Source organism: Crinia signifera, chromosome 8, assembly GCF_055691185.1.
Source record: "Crinia signifera chromosome 8, ASM5569118v1, whole genome shotgun sequence".
Lineage (NCBI taxonomy): Eukaryota > Metazoa > Chordata > Amphibia > Anura > Myobatrachidae > Crinia > Crinia signifera.
Window position 1 is genome coordinate 100,613,026 of NC_139224.1, and position 12,772 is coordinate 100,625,797.

The window sequence follows — 12,772 nt, forward strand, 5'->3', positions numbered from 1 at the left end:
AATGTCTCAATTGACCCGATTTTCCTGTTCAATGCCTCAATTGACCCAATTTTTCCATAGGAAACAATGTTAAATGGGCCACAGAGGCCAAATAGGCACCCTGAAGTGAATAATGGCCACCCGAATTGTTAACGCCACCCCACGATCAACGTCAACCCGAAGCGTGGCGAGCGCAGCGAGCCCGCGAGGGGCGGCGGTACGCGTCCTACGACCTTTTCATACCCCCACTATCCACGTCGGCGTGGAGTTGAGAATAGAAAGTGTGGCGAGCGCAGCGAGCCACCGAGCCCGAAGCGGGCTTCACAGCTGTCCGCGTACCCTCGCGGGGCTCGCTGCGCTCGCCACGCTTCGGGCTCGGTGGCTCGCTGCGCTCGCCACACTTTCTATTCCCAACTCCACGCCAACGTGGATAGTGGGGGTATGAAAAGGTCGTAGGACGCGTACCGCCGCCCCTCGCGGGCTCGCTGCGCTCGCCACGCATCGGGTTGACGTTGATCGTGGGGTGGCGTTAACAATTCGGGTGGCCATTATACACTTCAGGGTGCCTATTTGGCCTCTGTGGCCCATTTAACATTGTTTCCTATGGAAAAATCGGGTCAATTGAGGCATTGAACAGGAAAATTGGGTCAATTGAGACATTTAACATTGTTCCCTATGGGAAATCTCGGGCATCTCGTCGGTTGATCGCACCCGATTTTTTAGTGCATTCAATGCCCGAGATGCCCGAGATTTTTTACTAACGATGCCCACGATCAAAATCGTGGGCGCCCTTCTAAGTAAAGAGTACCCATTATATTATACTAAAGGGACATACCCCAAATAACCATACAATGTAATAAAATGAGGTGGTGGGAAATGGCCACTCTCCCTCCTAGAGCCATCCTATTACAGGTCGTGTCTCCCTTATCAGTGTATTCCAAAAAGCAAAATATTCCAAAAACCGTAGTTCTTCAGAATATTTCTGTGTGTTTTTTTTCGTCCCGTCCCAACCCCCCGCCCCTTTTTTCATACTCCCTCTTCCCCCGATGTCCACGACGGCCTCTGGGATCCTCTTCAGCCTCATCTACGGTTTCAGGGGTGCATTGCGCGAGTGCGCCGGTGATGTGACCGGCGCACTCACGCAAAGCACCCCTGGGACCGGAGATGCTGCTGAAGAGGATCCTAATGGATGCCGGGGGACACCGTGGACATTGGGGGACCATCAGGGACCCAGGTAAGTATGAAGAAATAAATATATTCCAAAATCTGATAAAATCCCTTATCCAAAATACGCGTGTCCTGAGCATTTCAGATAAGGGATACTCAACCTGTATAATAATGGTTACCACAATTAGGCAAAAAAAAAGAATGATGGAACCCATAGTAAACGTTGATAGCATACCATGTTCAACTGACAACAATGTGTTTTAGATTTCATTTTTCCTGAAAAAATTCATTTAGTAAGCGCATTAGCTGTTTTAGAATTAAGAGTAATAATCAATAACAGTCTAGATGTGCTTGTACTCCTCAATATAGTGATCCACTACACTTGTGTACTGCTTTCAAATACAGTTTTGCTGACCTGTAGTACATTCTAATGGCAACAAGTAGAAACACTCTGTATCCCATTTTAGAGGTCAGCATGAACTATTTTGCATTCAGAGGAATTATGGATGTATTTTTGTACTGAATTCTGATGATCTTTGGGAAATAAATTGTCCGTATTAATGTCTCTAGTGGTTACTTTCTGTCCTCACTCATCTGATTAATGCTCTGTGTCAATTATTTACAGACCCAAACTTACTGTGGAAGTTCCCGGAGGATTTCTCTGACCAGGTCAGTAACATCACAAGGAGGTCTGATTTTGTTAATATTAATACCCCCAGTGAGCTCTGCTGGAAGTAATGATGTGAACTGTCCTAGACTTGGAAAATGTTTGGGCAGCAGGCAGAATTTCTTGGTTTATTGTATGTAGTACACAATTTTTATGTGTTTGCCAACGGCAAAAGCCGCCTGACTGTCTGAGAGTACACCCTGAACATGCTCTTCATTCACTTTCATGCTGCGTTCTGGTAGAATGAATACTGTAATAATTATATGCAATAGCAATTTATGAAGCTCAATTTTATCCACTGCTTGAAAATATTTTAAATACTTTTTTAAACTGTAATTCACTTTAAAAAATGTTTACATGCTCCCGAATTGGAATAATACAGCAGTATTTACCATTTTATAACTAATAATACAATTAAGGCATCATTTGTGGAGCACACATGTGCAGTGACATTTTTCACCTTTAGATTTAGGGGGATATTCAATGTCTGTCGAGCTGAGATTTTTTCGTTTACTTCGCTCATCTATGTCGAGCTCGACAGTTAAAAGTCACACGTATGCGACCAATGAGGAGAGCTGTAGGCGGGGCAATATCGACTTCCCACCTCGACTTGTTCTATATAAGGTGCTGCCCAGCGTAGTTTACCGCATGGGTGAAGAAATCTGCAGAGGAGCAGGACCGAATGAAAAACATGAGGATTTTGTCACTGCACATTAGCTATTGGAGAAGATCCAGGAAACGTTACAAAAATCCTGTGCATCTTACCTACCCAAAATTCTGAATCCCCAAAATGATCACCGTTGTCATTGCACAGGATTTTTGTTGTGTTTTGTTTGTTTATCCTTGTATTGTTTTTATTTGGATTTATGTTGTATTATTTTTGTAACTTTTTTTGATGTGCTATTTATTTTGAATTTTTTTTTTTTCCCCTGTTCTGGCTTGAGGACTTTTTCTATCTTGCTCATGTGATGTCTTGTAATGCCTTTATTTTAGGGTGGGGCACCTGTTTAATTGTTTGCTCACAAACCGGAGACTGTCTCATGGACCCCCCTGTGCTCTGTGGAACTACTGCATCCAGCATGCCGGCCACTGAATGAATTCAATGAATTCCATCAACAGAAAGATGACAAGGCCACTTGTTCAGTGTTGGATATTATAGTATAATACATGAGTTAAAACAACAGAAAAATCTATGAAACAGGGATATTTAGAAGACACACACAGGAGAAACAGAAGCAATTCTTGGCCCTGACAAACTGATAAGAACATGTATTTATTACATATAGAACATTACTGTATTTCTGCACAATTTAAAAACATGTTAAACTTGTCAAATAACATTGGCCCGACAAAGAAATATGGTAATTTAAAAAAGGGAGAAAAATGCCTCCAACATGTCGATCTCCTCTTCTGTAACTCACATTGAATATGCGGACCCAAATCACAGGAACATTTTTCTCCAAAACACCTTGACTAGTCGAGAAATAGAATGCTCGACACTCGAGCAAAACGAGACACAAAAATCAGCGAGCTCGCCTCGAAAATCCAGAAAACATCACAATGAATACGCAAGCATGAAAAATACATAAATCCCGTAGAGAAAACAACAAAAGCTCGAACAAACAGCAAGCTTGACAGACATTGAATACCCCCCTTAGGCTGTTTTAGACCATTGCCATTTTATTAGAATTATATTTATTTGTAAGTTGCCTTAAAGTGTATGTGTGTGTCTTTACAAGGAGTAAAAGCCCATACACACTGGGCGACTTTGAGCTGAAAGTCGCTCTAAACAGCAGGTTTGAGCAGCTTTCAGCTCAAAGCCACCCAGTGTGTATGGCCTGGCGATGAGCGCTGCTGTGCGCTCCTGCAACATCGCCAGGAAAGCTGTTCATCTGCTGGTTATACCAGCAGATGAGCGACTTTCAGGGCGGCTTTGCATAGCGCTCTGCCTGCGCTAGGCAGGGGGAAAGCCGTTCAGTGTGTATGCACTGAGCGGCTTTCCCCGCAGCAATAACAGCGGTCATCGCTGTCCATACACGCTGGGCATAGTCGCCCAGTGTGTATGGACCTTAAACATAACCATGTGAAATAACATAGCATACATAAAGTTGTCATTAGTAAAACTGCAGACAAAAATGGAATAGCATGAGACTTATAATCACAAGCTGGTAGACTGTGTAATGGGCCAGTGCTAGGGCAACTCAATAAATCTTGAGGTGGCTAGTGTATGTGAGTCTCACAGAGAATCACAATGAGGAACAAAACAACCTGACACTAATGTTATTTGTCAGCCATGAACAGGAAAGTTTATAGAAGTTATTCCCCCACGATAAATTGTATCACTGGAATACTTTATTATAGGGTTAACTCCGAGCTAAGGATTTCTGTAAATGTACTATCATACCAATATAATGAATGTCTATTGTGGATACTCACCCCTTTGGTGCGCCAGTGGCCTCTAGATGGCACCTAACAAAGTTCTGTTTGAGAAAAGTTGTGTCTAGTGCCCTTATTCTGGTTCACTCACAAAGGCAAATTTCTTTGCCGATAAGAGCATGGTTGCAGGACAGAAAACAGAGAGTTGTAGTAAACGGAGTACAGTCAAAGGAGGGAAAGGTTACAAGTGGAGTACCCCAGGGATCTGTACTTGGACCAGTGCTTTTTAATATCTTTATTGGTGATATTGCAAATGGAATTGAGGGTGAAATGTGCCTTTTTGCAGATGACACAAAGGTATGCAACAGGGTAGACACAACAGGAGGGGTAAAACAAATGATTGATTGATCTAGGTAGATTAGAGGAATGGTCAAGAGCATGGCAACTACAGTTTAATGCCAAAAAATGCAAAATCATGCACTTGGGTTGCAAAAATCCAAAGACTAAATATAGTATAAATGGCACTATAATGGAAACTACTGAGGAAGAGAGGGATCTAGGTGTCACTATTTCAGGAGACTTAAAGGCAGGTAGGCAATGTAACAAAGCAATGAAGAAGGCAAGTCAGATGCTTGGTTGCATAGGGAGAGGTATCAGCAGTAGAAAGAAAGAAGTAATAATGCCACTGTATAGGACATTGGTAAGACCTCATCTAGAGTATTGTGTTCAGTTCTGGAGGCCATATCTCCAGAAGGATATAAATACATTAGAGACTGTACAAAGAAGGGCAACTAAAATGGTGCATGGCCTACATCACAAAACATACCAGGAAAGACTAAAAGATCTTAATATGTATACTTTAGAGCAGAGAAGGGAAAGGGGGGACATGATAGAAACTTTCAAATATATCAAGGGTTTTAACAAGTTACAGGTGGGAGACATTCTTCACAGGAAGAGGAACAGCAGAACACGAGGACATGCACTGAAACTAGAGGGAGGAAGATTCAGGGGAAATTTGAGGAAGAATTACTTCACAGAAAGAGTAGTAGATAAGTGGAATAGCCTCCCATCAGAGGTGGTAGAGGCAAATACAGTAGTACAATTTAAACATGCTTGGGATAGGCATATTGATATCCTTACAAAAAAATAAGGATCAAATATGGTTTGAGGTAACATGTTTAAAAAAGGGGCAGACTAGATGGGCCAAGTGGTTCTTATCTGCCGTCAAATTCTATGTTTCTATGTTTCTTCTCAAATGGACAAAACCATGTGAAATGCAGGGGAGAAGATGTAACATGTGCAGAGAGATTTAGATTTGGTGGGTAAGTTTTTTTTTTTTTGTTTCTGTGCATGGAAAATTCGGTACTTGTTTCCTAGCACAGCGCCCATCGCATCGCATACCATAAGGCATACGATGGTATGCGATGCGATGTTACCCAATGGCAGCCGATGTTATACAATTTTAAATTGTATACCATTGCATTGTATATGATTTAAAATTGTATAAGCACCCTAATGGGTGTTTTCAATGTTAAGTCTGCCCCCTATAAGATAATTAATTGTATAAGCACCGTAATGGGTGCTTACAATGTTAAAAGCACCCCCACTATCAACGCCAACCCGAAGCGTGGCGAGCGGCGGCGGTACACGTCCTCCAACCTTTTCATACCCCCACTATCCACGTCGGCGTGGAGTTGATTTTATATAGTGTGGTGAGCGCAGTGAGGGGACGCGGAATACATGTAAAGTAATACGCGTCCCCTCGCACCTTAAATCTCTCTGCATATGTTACAACTGCCCCCCCTGCAGTGCGCATGGTTTTGTCCATTTAAGAAGGAATTTGCCTTTGCGAGTGAACCAGAATAAGGATGTGATGTTAGGTGAGGGCGGAGGTTGTTAGTTGCCCCAGAGCGTTTTGCAGTTTATTTATAAATTACATAGCTGTAGGTTATTCAATTTGATTGCAGCTGGATTGTACCCTCGTGGGCTCACTTTGCTAACAACACTTTGGGCACGGTAGCTCGCTTCTCTCGTCACACTTTTTATATTACCCCTCCAGGTATACGTGGACCCAGTGCATGATGGGAAATGTCAAAAGACAGAAGTGGTTATTGCCCCAACCCTTTGGTAAAGCACACACCTACAGACAAACACACACCCTTACAGAGCCCCAGGAACAACTCCATCAATTTGGCGGCGACTAGTTATTTGTAGCTAATTTTTTTATATTGATTTTCTTACTCATTGTGTAAGTAAGTGAATAAACTAACAATACTTATGGAAGCTTTATTGCGGCTTCATTTTTAAGCCTGCAAGGTCTGTATTCCGTCTAGTTCACCTGCTTTGTCAGTTATGGCACGTGTGACATCTGTATGGAAGACACCGAGTTCCTAACCACTTAATCTGGGGTTAATTGCTATGTTTGTAGTGGTCTTTAAAGGATAATCCCATTTCCTAATTTTCCATCCAACTTTCTAACGTCTGACCTGCTTGTAGATATTTTTATTACAAAGGTGATGGTGTTTTTATGTAAGTCTTTGAATAGTTTGATTAGCTCATGGAGTCACTTTCCAACCAGTATAAGAATGCTACTGTATAATGTCATCCAATGGTGTCTTCTGATCTTTATTTTATTGGCATTTTATCCCCTCTTTTACACATAAATATCTTTAGTTGTTTTTTTTTACTGTTAAAGTGATTCTCACTTCTTCTGTTCAAATTCTATTTCTAACCACAATCTGTCAACATGTATTGTTAAAAGCAGAATTACAGTATGAATTTTATCCAAATTTATACATTTATTGTGCTAATTAAAATGATCAGGTCAGTGTTATTTGGAGTCTAGCCAAATGTATTTAATCCTTTAAAAATGAATTGCATGTAAATAGTATTTGCTAAACAGAGGAGGTTAAAAGTGCAGGTTGGGGATTAGGATGAAGAAATAGTTTTTCTATTACCTGGAGGGTGTTTTAGAAATCAAACCAGCATATGGCATCGGCATACTCCTCCCGCACCCCCATCAGGCTCCTTTGTCTGCCAAAGCCCCTTTGTCTAAATCCCATTGTTACCAGGACTTATTGACAGTTGTAGAACGTAGCTAGAGACACGAGGGACATCCACCACCCTGGGGAGAGACACAAGCATGGATTATGGAAATATGAATTGATCTTTAGAAGAAGGGCCTTTCCTCTGTTATGCAGGAAATACAATGAGGAGAGCGAGCAGGGATGTGACACGATGTGAGCACATATAAGAATGGATTGGGAGCTCACCCTTCCCAGCTGTTGGTAAAAATTAAAAGAGGAAAATGTAGCATTTGTAGATCACAAGGATTTGTGAAAAGGCAGAAGATAATGAAGCTACTTGTTAGACATATTTTCAAATAATATATGCAGCAGTGTCTAATCCACTTATAGGTAGGTACTGTTCATCATAATGCAGAGTATTTTACCAGCAGGTTACAGAGATAGTCTAACACTCTGACTTGTGGGAAAAATCTCACATATATGGGATGTGTGATATTTGGTATATTCCTGTTTATAAATAAGTTTTGTCTGAGAGGAAGCAAAAGCGGTACTTGTTTCCTAGCACGGCCACACCGATTTACATCGGGGTGGTCGTGTCGGAAAAATCGGGTCGATCGCATCGCATGCGATTTGGTCACATGTGATGCGATCGTCGCGACCGACCGATTTTGGACCCGATTTTTTTTTTTTATTAAATGTAAATCGGGTCCCTGGGACCCGATTTTACATTGGATTCAATGTAAAATATTCCCAACCCCCCCAAATGTCACGGCGTACACCCCACCCCACGATAGACGCCAACCCGAAGTGTGGCGAGCGCAGCGAGCCCGCGAGGGGCGGCGGTGCGCGTCCTCCGACCTTTTCATTCCCCTACTATCCACGTCGGCGTGGAGTTAAGAATAGAATAGTGTGGCGAGCGCAGCGAGCCACCGAGCCCGAAGCGTGGCGAGCGCAGCGCGCCCCGCGAGGGGACGCGGATACCTTCACAGGTAAACGCGTCCCTTCGCGGACTTCACAGGTGTCCGCGTCACCACGGACACCTGTGAAGCCCGCGAGGGGACGCGTATAACTGTGAAGGTATCCGCGTCCCCTCATGGGGCTCGCTGCGCTCGCCACGCTTCGGGCTCGGTGGCTCGCTGCGCTCGCCACACTATTCTATTCTCAACTCCACGCCGACGTGGATAGTAGGGGAATGAAAAGGTCGGAGGACGCGCACCGCCGCCCCTCGCGGGCTCGCTGCGCTCGCCACGCTTCGGGTTGGCGTCTATCGTGGGGTGACGACGGGGACATCTAAAATGTGAAATGGGTCATATTGGCCCATTTCACATTTTTCACATTTTTTCAGGATTTCAATGTTAAAAAATCTTTTAACATTGAAGCCTATGTAAAAATCGGGGGCATCGCGTCGGGACCTATGTTAATGGTCCCAACCGACGCGATGCCCCCGATATTTTACCTTTCCCGACACGATTTCAATGTTAAAATATTTTTTAACATTGAAGCCTATGGGGAAATCGCGGGCGTCGCGTCGGGACCATTGTTAACGGTCCCGACCGACGCGATGCCCCCGATATTTTATCCTAGCCGGCCAAATGGACCTGATTTCAAAGGAAATCGGGTCCATCTTATGGATCGTGTACCTTAACTAAAGGTACACGATCCATAAGATTTGTGGCCGTGCTAGGAAACAAGTACCGCAAAAGCACTGTTTCGTTGGTGTTGAGGTCCATACACACTGGGCGATTTTGCCCAGCATGTATGGACAGCGATGATGGGGAAAATCGCTCATTGCATAAACGCTGAGCAATTTTTGTCCATTTTAGCGATTTTCCTGGGGGCAGACGACTTTCCATAGTAGGACGCTATGGAAAGCTGTCCATCTAGTTGCTCATCTGCTGGTAATATCTGCAGATTAGTGGCGGGACCAGTGATGATGCGGTAGTGCTCATCGCCGCCCTGTACACACTGGGCAACTTTTGAGTTGAAAGCAGCTCAAAATACAAAACTGAGCTGCTTTTAGTTTGAAGTAGCCCAGTGTGTATGGGCCTTTAGTCAATGTATTCTATTGGCTCCAATAGTGGCTGTATTACTTTCCTTTTTATATTACTTTATCACCTATCCCATATCATTTATGTGTTCTATATATAGCGCTCTCCTACCAGACATTCTTCTTCTTCTTCTTCTTCTTCTTCTTCTTCTTCTTCTTTTTCTTCTTCTTCTTCTCTTACTTCTGCCTACTGTAAATACTGTTCTGTATCACTCCTCCCCTGCCTACTACCCTGCCTACTATTAGTACTCTTCTGTATCATTCCTCCCCCTGCCTACTATTAGTAATCTCGGTACTCTTTACCTAGATGGGCGCCCGCGATTGAAATCGCGGGCGTCGGGGGTAAAAATCGCGGGCATCGCGGCCATCGTGGGTAAATCGCGGGTACATAAAAATCTGCTACCCGCGATGACCGCGATTTTCCCATAGGGAACAATGTTAAAAACGGTGATTGACCGCGATTTTAATGTTAAATGCCTCAATGCCCGCGATTTGGCCATAGGAATCAATGTTAAATGGGCCACAGAGCCCTAATAGTCACCGTGAACTCTGAAATGGCCCCCACAATTTTTAACGCCACCCCACGATCAACGTGAACCCGAAGCGTGGCGAGCGCAGCGAGCCCGTGAGGGGCGGCGGTACGCGTCCTCCGACCTTTTCATGCCCTACTATCCACTAGGGGGTGGAGTGAGAATAGAATAGTGTGGCGAGGGGACGCGGATACCTTCACAGGCAGACGCGTCCCCTCGCGGGCTTCACAGGTGTCCGCGTCGCCACGGACACCTGTGAAGCCCGCGAGGGGACGCGTATAACTGTGAAGGTATCCGCGTCCCCTCGCGGGGCTCGCCACGCTTCGGGCTCGGTGGCTCGCTGCGCTCGCCACACTATTCTATTCTCACTCCACGCCCTAGTGGATAGTAGGGCATGAAAAGGTCGGAGGACGCGTACCGCCGCCCCTCGCGGGCTCGCTGCGCTCGCCACGCTTCGGGTTCACGTTGATCGTGGGGTGGCGTTAAAAATTTGGGGGGACATTTAAGGGTTAATTGTGGTTATTTGGGCTCTGTGGCCCATTTAACATTGATTCCTATGGCCAAATCGGGTCCATTGAGGCATTTAACAGTAAAATCGTGTCCATCGGGCCTTTTAACATTGATTCCTATGGCAAATCAGGAGCATCGCGTCGCGGGCATCACGGGTACTTTTATGGCCGGCCGCGACGCGACCGACAAGATTTCCATGTTTAACATGGGTTTCAATGTGAAATCGCGGGCATCGCGTCGGTCGCGTCGCGGCCACACATAAATGTACCCACGATGCCCGCGACGGGCGCCCATCTAGGTAAAGAGTACCGTAATCTCTGTATCACTCCTCCCTCTGCCTACTGTATCGCTTCTATATCCTGCTTACAATACTCCAAGCAGCACAGAGACATGCCTCAAAACTTCTGGAACAAAGTCATTTGGAGTGATGAGACCAAAATTTAACTTTTTGGCCACAACCATAAAATTTACATTGGGAGAGGAGTCAACAAGGCCTATGATGAAAGGTACACCATTCCTACTGTGGAACACAGAGGTTTTGAGGATGTGTGAGCTACAAAGGCACTGGCAACTTGGTCAAAATTGATGGCAAGATGAATGCAGCATGTTATCAGAAAATACTGTATGAAAATTTGCACTCATCAGCTCGGAAGCTGCGCATGAGACGTACGTGGACGTTCCAACATGACAATGATCCAAAACACAAGCCACGTCGACCTGTCATTGGCTACAGCAGAATAAAGTGAAGGTTCTGGAGTGGCCATCTCAGTCTCCTGACCTCAATATCATTGAGCCACTCTGGGGAGATCTCAAATGTGCAGTTCATGCAAGGCAGCCCAAGAATTTACAGGAACTGGAGGCTTTTTGGCAAGAAGAATGGGCAGCTTTGCCATCTGAGAAAATAAAGACCCTCATCCACAACTACCACAAAATACTTCAAGCTGTCATTGATGTTAAAGGGGGCAATACACGGTATTAAGAACTGGGGTATGTAAACTTTTGATTTAAATGATTTGATGATTTAAAAAGCGTAAACACAGTTGTTTGATAATAAATGACTTCACCCAACCACTAACCATGAGTGAAAGAGAAGTTTGTGAGTTATCATTCATATTCTCTGACAAATGGGCAGAAAATTACAAATTCTGCTAGGGTATGTAAACTTATGAGCACAACTCTGTGTGTGTGTGTGTATATATATATATAGATAGATAGATAGATAGATAGATAGATAGATAGATAGATAGATAGATATATACACACACAATTCAGTCCGGCACTCCTCCTTTAAATACAACTGCCCCAGTGCACTCTCGGTGGTATTCACATATAGTCATCCAAAAACAAACAGAGGCACTCGTGAGGTCTTTTGAAAAAACTTTAATAAGCAATGGAAAAGGTTCCCAACGTTTCGGGGTTCACTAACCCCTTTGACAAGGTGTAACAAGTGCAAAATCAAACAACATACCTTAACAGTGTCAAGTGTGATGCAGGATGCCTGCTCCCAAACTGGGAATCCTGGATCACACTTGACACTGTTACAAAGGTATGTTGTTTGATTTTGCACTTGTTACACCTTGACAAAGGGGTTAGTGAACCCCGAAACATTGGGAACCTTTTCCATTGCTTTTTAAAGTTTTTTCAAAAGACCTCCCGAGTGCCTCTCAGGTCTTGGCGTCAGGCCAAATGTTGGACACAAAGATTACTGTGCTCCGGTGCCCTCTTATAGAGAGGCTATGGCTGTCCTCCCAAATATATAGTAGAAGAAGTGGCACTCGGAGTCAGGAAATAAGGTGAAAGTGTGGACTATATATGTATATATGTATAGGCAGATGTGAAGAGGGCACTCGTGAGATTTTTAATCTGCTCGGCGGCAGAAATCAATAATGAGGAAACACACAAGTAGTTGTGAGTCAACGTTTCGGGCACAAGCCCTTTATCAAGACATACAGTCAAAGTGTAACAGTACTTACATATATAGGGATGTGAAAGGTACAGGTGAACCTCATGCAGCAATCACCCTCAGGGCTCCCGGCGGGGTGGTGATGACATCAGTGGCGCAAAGGGCTTCAGCGATCACCGTGTCACAGGGGGCGTGTGTCTGGCACCGGGGATGGTTACCATGGTGACCAGTGTATACAACAAGTACCATGGAGTATGGGATAGGGGATAAAAGCATACTTGCCTACCTGACCCTCTCCACGAGGGAGAAAATGCTCTGTTCCTGGACATCCCTGGTAATGTATGATTACTATCACCTGTGGTGAAACACCTTTCTTATCCATTACCTGGCTCCCCACAGGTTCTGGCAATCATACATTACCAGGGAAGTCCGGAAACTGAGCATTTTCTCCCTCATGGAGAGGGTCAGGTAGGCAAGTATGGATACAAGTGGACCTGTTATTAACAGGATAAAGTGATAAGTGGTGGGAGGTTGGAAACATCGCCTAGTTTGGAGATGATGGGTGAT

General features: G+C 44.3%; 1 protein-coding gene across 5 annotated transcripts in view; it reads left to right on the forward strand.

Annotated features, from left to right (window-relative positions):
* The window catches only part of DENND1B (DENN domain containing 1B), a 214,830-nt gene that overhangs the window by 63,462 nt on the left and 138,596 nt on the right, over window positions 1–12,772 (forward strand). For all 5 annotated transcript variants that reach the window (XM_083156880.1, XM_083156883.1, XM_083156878.1 and 2 more), the window contains exon 3: window positions 1,772–1,815. In XM_083156880.1, the coding sequence (XP_083013006.1) occupies window positions 1,772–1,815 (44 nt within the window). The remainder of the gene's footprint in view (window positions 1–1,771; window positions 1,816–12,772) is intronic.